Source organism: Mustela lutreola, chromosome 4 (genome assembly GCF_030435805.1).
Source record: "Mustela lutreola isolate mMusLut2 chromosome 4, mMusLut2.pri, whole genome shotgun sequence".
NCBI lineage: Eukaryota > Metazoa > Chordata > Mammalia > Carnivora > Mustelidae > Mustela > Mustela lutreola.
Genome location: NC_081293.1, coordinates 84,384,774 through 84,396,385, shown reverse-complemented (window position 1 = coordinate 84,396,385; position 11,612 = coordinate 84,384,774). Strand labels below are relative to the sequence as shown.

The 11,612-nt window shown below is 48.4% G+C and overlaps 1 protein-coding gene across 3 annotated transcripts in view; it reads right to left on the bottom strand.

Annotated features, from left to right (window-relative positions):
- Window positions 1-7,957: 7,957 nt before the first annotated feature.
- Window positions 7,958-11,612, bottom strand: part of GNG4 (G protein subunit gamma 4) — a 62,314-nt gene continuing 58,659 nt past the window's right edge. For all 3 annotated transcript variants that reach the window (XM_059170400.1, XM_059170398.1, XM_059170399.1), the window contains one exon: window positions 7,958-11,342. In XM_059170400.1, coding sequence (XP_059026383.1) covers window positions 11,214-11,342 — 129 coding nt within the window. In that variant the 3' untranslated portion in view covers window positions 7,958-11,213. The remainder of the gene's footprint in view (window positions 11,343-11,612) is intronic.

Genomic DNA, 11,612 nt, shown 5'->3' with positions numbered 1-11,612 from the left:
GAGTCCTGGCTCAAAGGTTCCCGGCGCTGGGCACTAGCTCTTACCTTCCGCTCTCCCTGCTTCTTTGCTTCAGTGTCCTGGCAGGTCTTGTTCCGCCATCTCTGCGAGCCCCATTGGGAAGCCCTCCTTGGCTGGGCCCCCCTTGCTCACGGGGCTGCTTCTGACTTGCAGACCTGGGCTCCGCGGGACCGCGGGCCTCCCTCGCCAAGCAGGTGGGAGCCGGCACTGGAGCCCCGCGCTCCGGCCACGCACGCCCAAACACCAGAAGGAAGCCCTGCATGCTTCACTTCTCTCCACACCGCACCCCCCCACCCCTGCCCATCGGCTGCCTCCTGGGAAGAGGCTTCTTGGGCCACCTGCGCTGCCACGTGTGCCAGCCAAGGCCCTACCTTGCTGGGAGGTTGCTCCGTATTTTCCCCCACAAAGATGCTCTCACTGATCAAATTCTACTACGGCTTCTATGAACTGGTTTTCAAATATGCTCGACTTGGGGCATTGCTGTTGTCTTCTGCACTGTCCAACTTCAGAAAGAATCCTCCTTAACCAGTTTATCCAGGATACCCTCCACCCCCTACCCTCAGTATGGGATCACCTCCTGGAACACATCCTCTTCCCCGTCCCCAGATGAGGTCTGATCGCTCCGGCCGGCCCTCCCTCCCCCTGATGTTTCCTCTCCATGATTTCCATCCACTGCCCGACCCCGCTCCTCGGCTACGAATCCCCACTTGCCCGTGCTGTTCGGGAGTGGAGCCCGGCCTATCCCACTGAAGGACCCCACTGCAGTGGTCTCTACGGGCCCCTCCAGTGAATAAAATCTGCCTTCCTCTTCAACAAGGGTCATGACTATTTTCTCTCCTTAATAGCGCTCATGTGGGTTTCAAAGCTTGACAGATCGCTGACTCGGCATTCAGCCTCCTCATTGCTTGGTGAGGGGAGTGGTCTTTTGTACAGAGGGCAGTGAGGAGACAGCCGGCAGGACTGCTGTGGACCGAATGCAAGTCAGACTGCAGGATACCCCTTCGCCAAACCCTCTATGTCTCCCTATTGCCCTTGGCAAAAAGTTCAAACTTCCTACCTCGGTTTACCAGGACCCATTTGCCCTTTGGCACTCTCCCATTTCCGACTCCTTGTCCAGGCCTCCAGAACAGCCTGCAGCTCCCAGACCCTCTCTCTTGAGCTTTTTCCCCTGCCCTTGTCAAGTGCTGCTTTCCACCGGGGTGGCAAATTCCTACTTACTTAAGTCTTAGTAGAAATGGAGCCTTTACCATGAAGCTAACAGAGCTTAAGCTTCTGGGCCTGTGCTCAAGCCTTCAAACCTGATTTTGTAACCTAGGATTCCTCCTCCTCCCCTTCTTCTCCTTCTTCTTCTTCTTCTTCTTTTTTTTTTTTTTTTTCTTTTTAAGATTTTGTTTATTTATTTGACAGAGAGAGAGTAGGAGAGCATAGGCAGGGGAGCAGCAGAGGGAGAGGGAGAAGCAGGCTCCCTGCCCAGGGAGCCCCATGCGGGGCTCTATCCCAGGACCCTGGGACCACAACCAGAACCAAGCCTTTGCCTCACAAAATCTGAATCTACTTTTGAGTGTCAGTGTAGACAATCTGATCTCCTGAACTCATTAAGAAGGGGATCTTAACCTCTGATATGTGCTGCCCACCGATCCCACATCCCGGGGACGGCCCTGACAGTGCTCCACTGTGAGCCTCTGGACTCAACAGTCTCTTCCCTGAAACTCAGAGAGAAAAGTTATTTTATCTTTGCCCCTCGTGTGCCGAGATTCAAGTGCATAGTAGGTAGGCAGTAAAAATGTGACTGTATGATGCCCTGTGTAAAATGATTTGGGGAAATGGTGCTTTTTATGTCTCTCAAGGTATTCCATAAAACCTCTGTTGTGAATGAAGGAGTGAGCACGGTCCAGGAAGTTCGTTCCAAACCCTGCCCTGGCGCTGTGTCTTCCTGATTCTCTCCCACTTCCTGGAGCTTGATGCGTTTGTGGCAACTTTACCAAATCAACACAGCTTTCTCATCTGCCCGACCATCTAGGGATCTCTCTGACGCAGGACGTTTTTATTAAAGAACAAACAAAACAGAAACAAAATATCTAGCATCTCTTCAGACTTAAGAGCTTGCCAGTGTGTCCAATATAAGGAATTCTGAGAATTCCTTATATTATACAATTTACTTTTCTTCCCTTTACTTACTGAAATCTCAAGTTAGAGCTGTTAGACACTCATCTACTCCTGACCATGGCTCTTGGCCAGGTGTAGCCCTGGGAAGCCCTTTTGGTGCCCTTTCTGTGCTCTTGGATTCTTTTTTTTTTTTTTTTAAGATTTTATTTATTTATTTGACAGAGAGAGATCACAAGTAGGCAGAGAGAGAGGGAAGCAGGCTCCCTGCTGAGCAGAGATCCCGATGCGGGACTTGATCCCAGGACCCTGAGATCATGACCCGAGCCGAAAGCAGCAGCTTAACCCACTGAGCCACCCAGGCGCCCCAGTGCTCTTGGATTCTTGGATGATGTGGTGGTTGAGAACAGGCTCTGATGTCGGTCTTCCTGAGTTTAAATTGCAGCTCTCCTATTTATGGGTGGTGTTCTGTGAACTTGACCTGGTGACTTGAGCCAGACTCTCAACAACCAATTGTTGAACTTTCAGGAACTTTGCAAACCTGTGGATGATCTTGAACTTGGCATTAACAGGAGTAGCTACGCCATGGAAACTGGCAAATGCCAGTTTTTTGCCCATTCCCTGACCTGCTTGTTGCCATAAACCAGCATGTCACTGCTTCTTCTTTATCTATAGGGTAGGAGTAATAATAGTGCATATCTCATGGAGGATTTGGGAGAAGTTACCTTAAGTGTGCTTACTTGTGCATGCCGAGTACTCAGTAATTGTGAGCTATTCTGGGTGATTCTCCCATTTCACATGGTCTAAAGTCTTTCTGCTTCATGTATCCCTTTCTGCCATAACTTCAAACATTGGATCTGCCAGATCCAGCACATATATGAATAATAAAAATTTTAAAAATCCCTTAGACTAAGTAGGACCTTAAAACAACTAGCTCGGGACACTTGGATGGCTCAGTCAGTTAAGGATCTGCCTTTGGCTCAGGTCAGGATCCCAGGGCCCTGGGATCGAACCCTGCATTAGGCTCTCTGCTCAGTGGGGAGTCTGCTTCTCCCTCTGGGCTCTCTCTCTCAAATAAATAAATAAAAATCCTAAAAAAAAAAAAAAAAAAAAAAAGAACTGCAAAAGAACCATAAAACAACCAAAATGGCAATAAGTACATCATATCCATAATTACTTTTAAGGGAGTGGAATGGAATGGACTAAACACTCCAATCAAAAGACATAGGGTTCCAAATGGATAAAAAAGCAAGACCCATCTACACGCTGCCCACATGAGACTCATTTCAGACCAAAAGATGCATGCAGATTGAAAGGAAGAGATGGAAAAGCATTTCTCATGCAAATGGAAGTGAAAAGGAAGCCAGGATAACAGTACTTACATTGGACAAAATAGATTTTAATACAGAGACCATAACAAGAGATGAAGAAAGACACCGTGTGATTGTAAAGGGAACAATCCAACAAGAAGATACAACAATTGTAAACATTTATGTGTTTACACCCAACAAGAGTGTACCCAGATACATAAACAACAGAAAACAAACATGAAGAAATTAACTGATACTAATTCAATAACAATAAGAGACTTCAACATCTCAGTTACATCAGTGGACAGATGATCTAAAGAGAAAATCCACAAAGAAACAGTGGCTTTGAATGCCTTGTTGGACCAGATGGATCTAACAGATATATTCAGAATATTACATCCTAAAACATCAGAATAAATATTCTTTCCAAGTGCACATTGAACATTCTCCAGAATAGATTACATATTAGGCCCCATTACTGGCTATTTACCCAAAAAACACAAAACACTAATTTTGGGGCGCCTGGGTGGCTCAGTTGGTTAAGTGTCTGCCTTTGGCTCAGGTCATGGTCCCAGGATCCTGGGACAGAAGAAGAGCCCACGTCAGGCTCCCTGCTTGCTCAGTGGGAGTCTGTTTCTTCTCCTTTCCTCTTATACCCTCTCTCTCTCACTATCTGTCACTATCTGTCTCTCTCTCTCAAAAAAAAAAAAAAAAAAAAACAACTAATTAGAAAAGATACACGCACCCCTATGTTTACTGCAGCACTACAGAAGCAGCCCACGTGTCCACTGATGGATGCATGGAGGACAAAGACGTGGTCCATGTACAGTGGACTGTTAACCACAGCAAGAACGAAATCTTGTCATTGGTAATGACATGACTGGAACTAGAGATTATGATGCCAAGTGAAAGAAGTCAGTCAGAGAAAGACAAATACCATAGGATTTCACTCATATGTGGAGTTTAAGAAATAAAACAAACAAATGACAACACAAAAGGAGACCAACCAAAAAACAGACTCTAAACTATAGAGAACAGAAGGTTACCAGAGGGAGATGGCTGGGGGTTGGGGGAAACAGGTGACTGGGATTAAGATTACACTCACCATGGTGACTAATGGACATCCACTCACTGGCTGATAAGTTTTACCTTTTCTTTATTTCAGTGCATTTTGGTAAATGTCAGTCTTATTTTAAATTCGGAGTCTCTATCTGGTCTTGTGTCCACACTGATGGTGAACAGGGTAAATATAGTTTAGTCTCTATTTATCAAGCATGTGTTATACCCCGGGCAGAGTTAAATAGCCATGTTACTTCACCGAATGTTCTAGAGTCCCATGTGAAACAGGGGTTGTTACACTCATTCTACTTGAAGGAGTGAGAGCCCAGTGGAGTGCCGAGCTAGTAAGTGAGAGTCAGGATTTGAACCTGAGTCCCTCTGACTCCAAAGCCATGTTCCTTAAGCCTCTGTTTTTGCTTTGTTTTGTTTTGCCTTTTTAAAAATTGTGTTACGTTGGCCACCATACATTAGTTTTTGACGTAGTGTTCCAAGATTTATTGTTTATATATAACACACAGTGCTCCATTTTTTAAAATCTCCTAACAGAACTCCTGGCTTGATCCTTATTTGTCTACCAAGTGGGATCCCTCCTTTCCTTCTGTATTGTCCTGTTCTTAACATCATTTTAGCTGAAGCAAGATGAGCCATTAGGGGTCTGTACTTCCGGTGTCAGAGACCAGCAAGGGCTAAGCTGAATCAAGTTCCCTGATCAGGAAGCAGATCTGATAAAAGCAGCATCAGCTACAAAGCACTGACTTTATTGGGGATATGGGTTTCCTTTATTCTGCCCTTCTTCTTCTTCTTCTTTTTTTGAAAGATTTTATTTATTTATTTGACAGACAGAGATCACAAGGAGGTGGAGAGGCAGGCAGAGAGAGAGAAGGAAGCAGACTCCCCACCGAGCACAGAGCTGGATGCGGGGCTCGATCCCAGAACCCTGAGATCATGACCTGAGCCGAAGACAGAGGCTTAACCCACTGAGCCACCCAGGTGCCCGGGATTGGCTTATTCTTAAATTGAGTGGGAGGAAATCTAATCTCACTTAAAAGCAAAAGAGAAAAGAAAGAATAATAAAAAATGTAAAAACTCCAAATAAATGATAAGAATTTCGCCAAATAATTTGGAGAAAAGAGTCAGACAACTAATACTTGTGCACACACCTGGCCATGGTAATAATAGGTTGCTTTTCTCACAGGAACACTTGAATACCCTCTACTCCAAACAATGGGCGTTGGGAGTGGACGAGGCTGACTCGTGTGACTTCGTGCTCCTGGGACAATGTTTCCTTCCTTGTCCGGCTGTTCTTCCCTTGCTGACCCAGCCGCAGCCCAACCCTGACCTTGATCACCCCAGTGAAACCAGGGTTCAGGGAGATTGTACAGCACTCAGGTGCTGCATGGTTTTTAAACAGCCACAAAGTGTGACCTTACCATAAAGTCAAGAGTCTGAATCAAGCCTAGTGGCCTTTATTTTTTTAATGTAGGGTGGCAGAGAGGAGAGACTTGTCTCGGAGGCTCTTGGTTTGACTCCAGGCAGTGGCATGACGTTTAACTCCTTTGCTTGGTGCCTGGTGGAGGTGAGCACTCCCCAAATAATGGTTTCCCTCCCTCCTCCCCTTCACAGGGTCTTCTGAAGCTTTGTTCAGGAGTTAGAGAGATGCACTTGGTGTCAAGAAATGACCAGCAACATTTGTTGGGATAATACTGAATGTCTCTCCTGTGCCGGCTGGTCTGTTAGGTGCTGAGACTATAGGGGTGAGTAAATGTCCCTCCCTCACGGAGTTTACAACACAGTTGGGGGAGCATATGGGGGAACTGAGTGATCACATATTCAAACGTAAAATCCCAACAACAGCAGGCATTGTAAGTAGAGCTTCACTGAGCAAGAAGAAGCTATAAATACCTCTGAGAGGTCAGAGAAGGCGCGAGCCCTCAGGGACATTCAAGTTCAGATCTAAAAAGTAAGTAGACCTGGCGGAAGGAGAGTGAAGAGGGCTAGGCAGAGGGAGCAGCAGGTGCAAAGGCCCTTTGGCAGCAGGGAACAGGCTGGTGGGGTGGGCTTGAGTAATGGCCGTGGGGATGGGCACGGGGTTTTGAAGGGGCGTGAGGTGTGTAGGTGAATCTGGGAATGTGGGGGGCGGGGCACAGCCGGAAGGGCCTGGAGGCCACCCTGTCAGTGATGAATCTTTGAAGGTTAGAGTAACATCAGCACACGGGCTTAGGTTAGAGTAACATCACACATGGGCTTGAAAATTTTACCAGTTGGTGACTGACTTAGAGCTAACAGAGAATCAAGTGCAAGGGTTTTATTAGAAACTGTGAGATGGCCGGTTCTGACCAGCGGCAGGTGACACTGGTCACGCATACTTATCTTAAGAGTATTAAGACTGGCAGATGCCCAGCTTCTTGTCTCCCACTGCTGCTCGTGGCTGCCCCTCTGGCAGAGCAGTGCTGCCCCGGACGTGAAGCCCTTGGGGTGGGGAAGGGAGCACCGTCCTGGTCCTCCATAAAGGCTACCTGTGACCTGGGATCTGCTCCCCTCTGTGAAGAGCTCAATGAAAGGGAAGTGTACACGGAGAGTCTAAACTAATTCCAAGTCCATATTCTTTCCAGGTCAAAATATTTGTTGTTGCTGCTGTTGTCACTATTATTATTGTTTTCATCTCGAATTTGAAGTCACCAGAACACAACTCCCCCGACCTTCGGCCTGCTCCCCTCCCGTGGCTCCGACGGAGGGAGGCAGCCGACCATTCGTAGACTCACTGCGGCTTTCCGGGGGCTGGAGCTCAGAATCAAATGTGAGACCTGCTGACTCATGTCGCGGGGTCCCAGCGTGAAGCTACTCTGGGATCAGCCTGAGATTTCATATTCACTCTCTGCAAGGACAGTGGCCACGTGGTAGTGGAGAGCAAAGGAGATAGCACTGCGGGGCCCTCAGAAAAGATCAGAGGCTTGGAAGGGGGCCCCCCGAGCTCCTGGGGTGGGAGTGCCTTAGAGAAGTCCTCTCTGCCCCCGGGTACTGGTGGGCTGGGTGGCCAGGAGGCTGGGGCCGCATTTAGAAGGTGCAGCTGGTGCCTTTGCTGTGGTTTCTTCCTTCACAGGTGGTCTGTGGTAATAGGGTTTTGGGGCAGGCCCCTCCCTCTGTTCATACCGGGAGCCCCTCTGGCCGGGAGGCAGGAGGGGCTAACAAGAGGTCGTACCTCTCATTTACAGAGAGGCTGATCCAAGTGGGAATCCCCGGAGGATTCCTCATGTTTTTCCAAAAGACACGCCCATACCACGTTCCCGTTTCAGCCGGTTCTCTGCGCAGAGAGCTGTGGATTAGAAGCATTTCAAATTCCAAAATGCTGCCAAATACACTTAAGAGTCCTGCTCCATTACTGATGTTCTGCCTAAAGAGGAATAAAATATTGAACTAAGTGCCCCTCAAACTCCTCCCGCAAACCCCAGTAGGATTATTGATTGCTAGTCACACAAACCAACTTTTATTGAAGAATAACATACATACAGAAAAGTACACAATCCAAAGTGTACAGCTCAGAGAATTTTCACAAACCGGACACATTCAGGTAACTAGCAACTAGATCGACACATGGAACATTCTAGAAGCTCCCCTTGTGCCCCTTCTGATTCCCATCCTCCAGAGAGTAACTAATATTCCCCACTTGCAACAGCTTGGGTTAGCTTTGCTGAGCTTTGCAGCTGACATAAATGGAATCATGTAGTATGAACGTGCCCAATGTCGTGAGCCTCACACAATGCTATGGGGTCGAGATATGGGATCGTTATTCCCACTGCCACCCAGGATTTCACTGTGGGAATATACCAGAATTTCCTTATCCATTCGACGTGGGCATTGGAGCGCTTTCTGGCTTTGGGTTATCCTGAATAGCGCTTCTAGGAACATTCTAGTACTTTTCTTTTGGTGAGCACATACACACATTTCTGTAAAGTACCAACCCAGGAATGGGGTTTTTAGATCATATAATATGTACATCCAACCCAGGCTATCTTACGGAATAAGAAATTTACTGGATGGAGCTTGGAGGCTTAGAGAATTGACAGAAAACTAGAAAGAAAGAGACGTAGGAGGATGTGGTGGGGGCAGAGGGTGAGACAGCTAGCGGGGCCGAGGAATGGAGTGGGAATGGTCTACTCAGGGCTCTGCCATCCCTGGTCCTTGTTGGCTCTGGGCACAGAACCCTGCAACCTGCCAGGCCTAGATGCCTCCCTGCTGGGCCACTGCTGCCCCTGGACCACTGCAGCTCCCATAAAACAAATCTTAGCGTCTTCTCATTTCTGTGTCACTTGCTCCGAGCTCATAGGTCTAGGCAAAGGAGTCCAAGCAGGGGGTCCACCTGAGGCCAGGAAGACCTCTCCCCTTCAGCACCCACAGTGAAAGGGAGTCCTAGTGTGTCTAGTGAGGGGTGATCTTCCCCTGTAGGAAGGGGGGGTCAGACGCTGGACAGCCAGCTCGTGAACACAAAGTGACGACCGTCCACAGCAGGCGCAGCCCCTTTGGTTCGCCTCCCAGTGAGCGGCTAGTGGGGCGAGGGGGTCAGCCACCTGTTTGTGTACCTCGGAGCCCAATTGCACGGCCTTGCCTTTAGCAAGGGGGCGATGAGTTCAGGGACACTTTAGAAGGGGCCAACCACAAAGGTAAGAGAGCATCTCCTGGAGGAAGGAAAGGGAGAGAAGAGGAAGAGGAAAAAGCGAGTGACAGAGGGGAGGGACAGAAACTGAATACAAAGGAGAGAAAGTCTGGAAGAAGGCGAGAAGCAGAGTTTCTTCCTGACCTGATTTCTCAGGCTTCTGTGCTGTCCCACTTTCTCTGCTTCTCTGATGTGCTTTTATGAATTGTGCTTTGCTTTATCAGGTTAATGATGTTGACATCGACCACAGAAGAAAGAGCTCCTGGTCATCAACTGAGACAGGGAAGGGTTTGAAGTCTGATTATCACACGCCGCATACAATTCTGCTTTCATTAGAGCATACGGCTTCCTAACCTCGCTGGTGACATCAGTGAGCTTTAATGAAATGAAGAATCACTTCCAACAAAAGAGGCAAAGCATAAACATGTACTGAAGCCATTTGCAAGGTGGCAAGTTATTAACTGATCTGAAATTATATTTGGCTCTCCAACAGAACCACGGTGACTTTGAAGTCATACATTCCCGCCAATGTTATGTTGGAGCCTTTAGTAATTTGTTTTAAATGATAATCAGAGCTTTCATCTATGTAGCACCTCTCTGTGGCCCCCCAAAGAGAAAGGCGGGAGGAGTCATTACCATTATCCCCAATTAGCAGGTTAGAACATTCCAGGCACACAATAGCTTGCCCCACATCACATGGCCAGCTGCCGTGAGAGCCAGTGAGTACAGTGGTTTCTACAACAAAAGAGCCGTGAACTTGGACAAGGAGCTCTCTGCCCCCATGGTTTATTCTCTTTCAACTTTGTTTTAGGCGGGGTCAGAAAAACCAGGAGCTGTCCAGTCTCCCACAGGGGCATCCACATATCTGTCTATCATTTTCCATGAGCTACTTGGGCCCAATATGCCTCCTTCTGGCAAAGATGGGGAGAGACGTGTGCTACACTTACACTAGAGAGAGAGACAGAACAAGCAGGGGGTGGGGGTGTGAGAGGCAGAGGAAGAGAGAATCTCAAGCAGACCCCCCTGCCGAGCACGGAGTCCAACACGGGACCCTGAGATCATGACCTGAACCGAAATCAAGAGTCAGTGCTTAACCCGCTGAACCATCCAGGCGCCCCTGGTTGCCTATCTTTAAAACAGACTACTCTTGTGGCATTTGTGGATTGTGAGAGGATTAAATAAGTGAATACAGTCAATGCTCGGATGGTGCAGAGCAGCAGCTGCCCTGTGGCTCGCTCTGGGGCAGGGACCACTCCAGTGACAGCCCATGGGCCCTGGGCTGTGCCCAGAGCAAGTCCCTATTAATGGAGCCATGTGAGAACTACGAGAAGTCAGAGTAAGAGGGGCACTAAGACACGGCACGTGGAGGGGAAGACAAAGCCCTCGGTGGGTGCAGCTTGAGCACACAGACAGACGGCTGCCGTGGTGCGCACGGACACTGAGGCTTGCTACAATAGTCCCCCAACATCGACACCTATAGAAAGACCCCCTCCAAAGTGGTCGGTGGTAATCAGTGAGAAGCAGGGACTTGTCCTCGGCGGGGTCTGGGCCCCACACACATCAGGAAAACCATCTGATGCTGTGGGTTATTTCCTTTCTCATAGGATAATGAAAAAGCAGGAGAGAGAACTTCCAGATGAAAACTTTATCCACATAGCTCAGTGGGTCCAAATGCTCTAATTTGCTACTGAATTATTGGGAATGCGGGGGGGGGGCATTGTACAGTTTTTCTTTTCCATAAATTAAGCACTGGAATGTATGAACTTGAAGTACTGAAAATGGGAACTGATGCTTTAAAAAGTTAAACTCTTAACCTCATACTTATTTTCACTTGGCACATGTGTTATTGGGTTACGAAAAGATCTATTTGCTTTGCCAGTGATGGAAATACCATGAGAATGAAAAGAAGGCATGAAATAGAACACAATGAAGAAAACCAATGGAGAGAGGCAGGTCCCGGCCATCCTGGTTGGGGAGGGCCGGGGTGGGCTGGGACTCCCTATAGCTAAGAGCATGCGGTCTCTACCAGTGAATTTAAGGACAGGAAAGGAGCCACGTCATAATCCATGGAATCAGAGGATGGTACAAAAGAACTTCTTCTCTCGGAAGGGGTTTTCCGATGCAGGCACTGGGATGATGAGAGGGTCCTCACGTACGTGGGCTTCACAGTAGGCCAGGAGGTCTGCGGCTGCCTGGGAGACCTGTGGGGAACACAGCACAGAGGTTAAAAGCCAGTTCATGGTGGGTCTGGTGCAGAGGCGTCCGTGTGGATACGGCCAAGGACAGGCGGGCGGTGTGCACTGCCAAAGACAAGGCCAGCCTGGAGAGAGGGTCTGTGCAAACCCAAGGAGACAGGGTTGAAAACATGCCTGGATGGGAGGAGGTGTGGCCCGGGGGTGCAGGAACAACCTCTGAAGAGGAATGGGAAGGCCCAGACATCCTTGTTCTACTGATGAGTGGAGGCCCTGGGT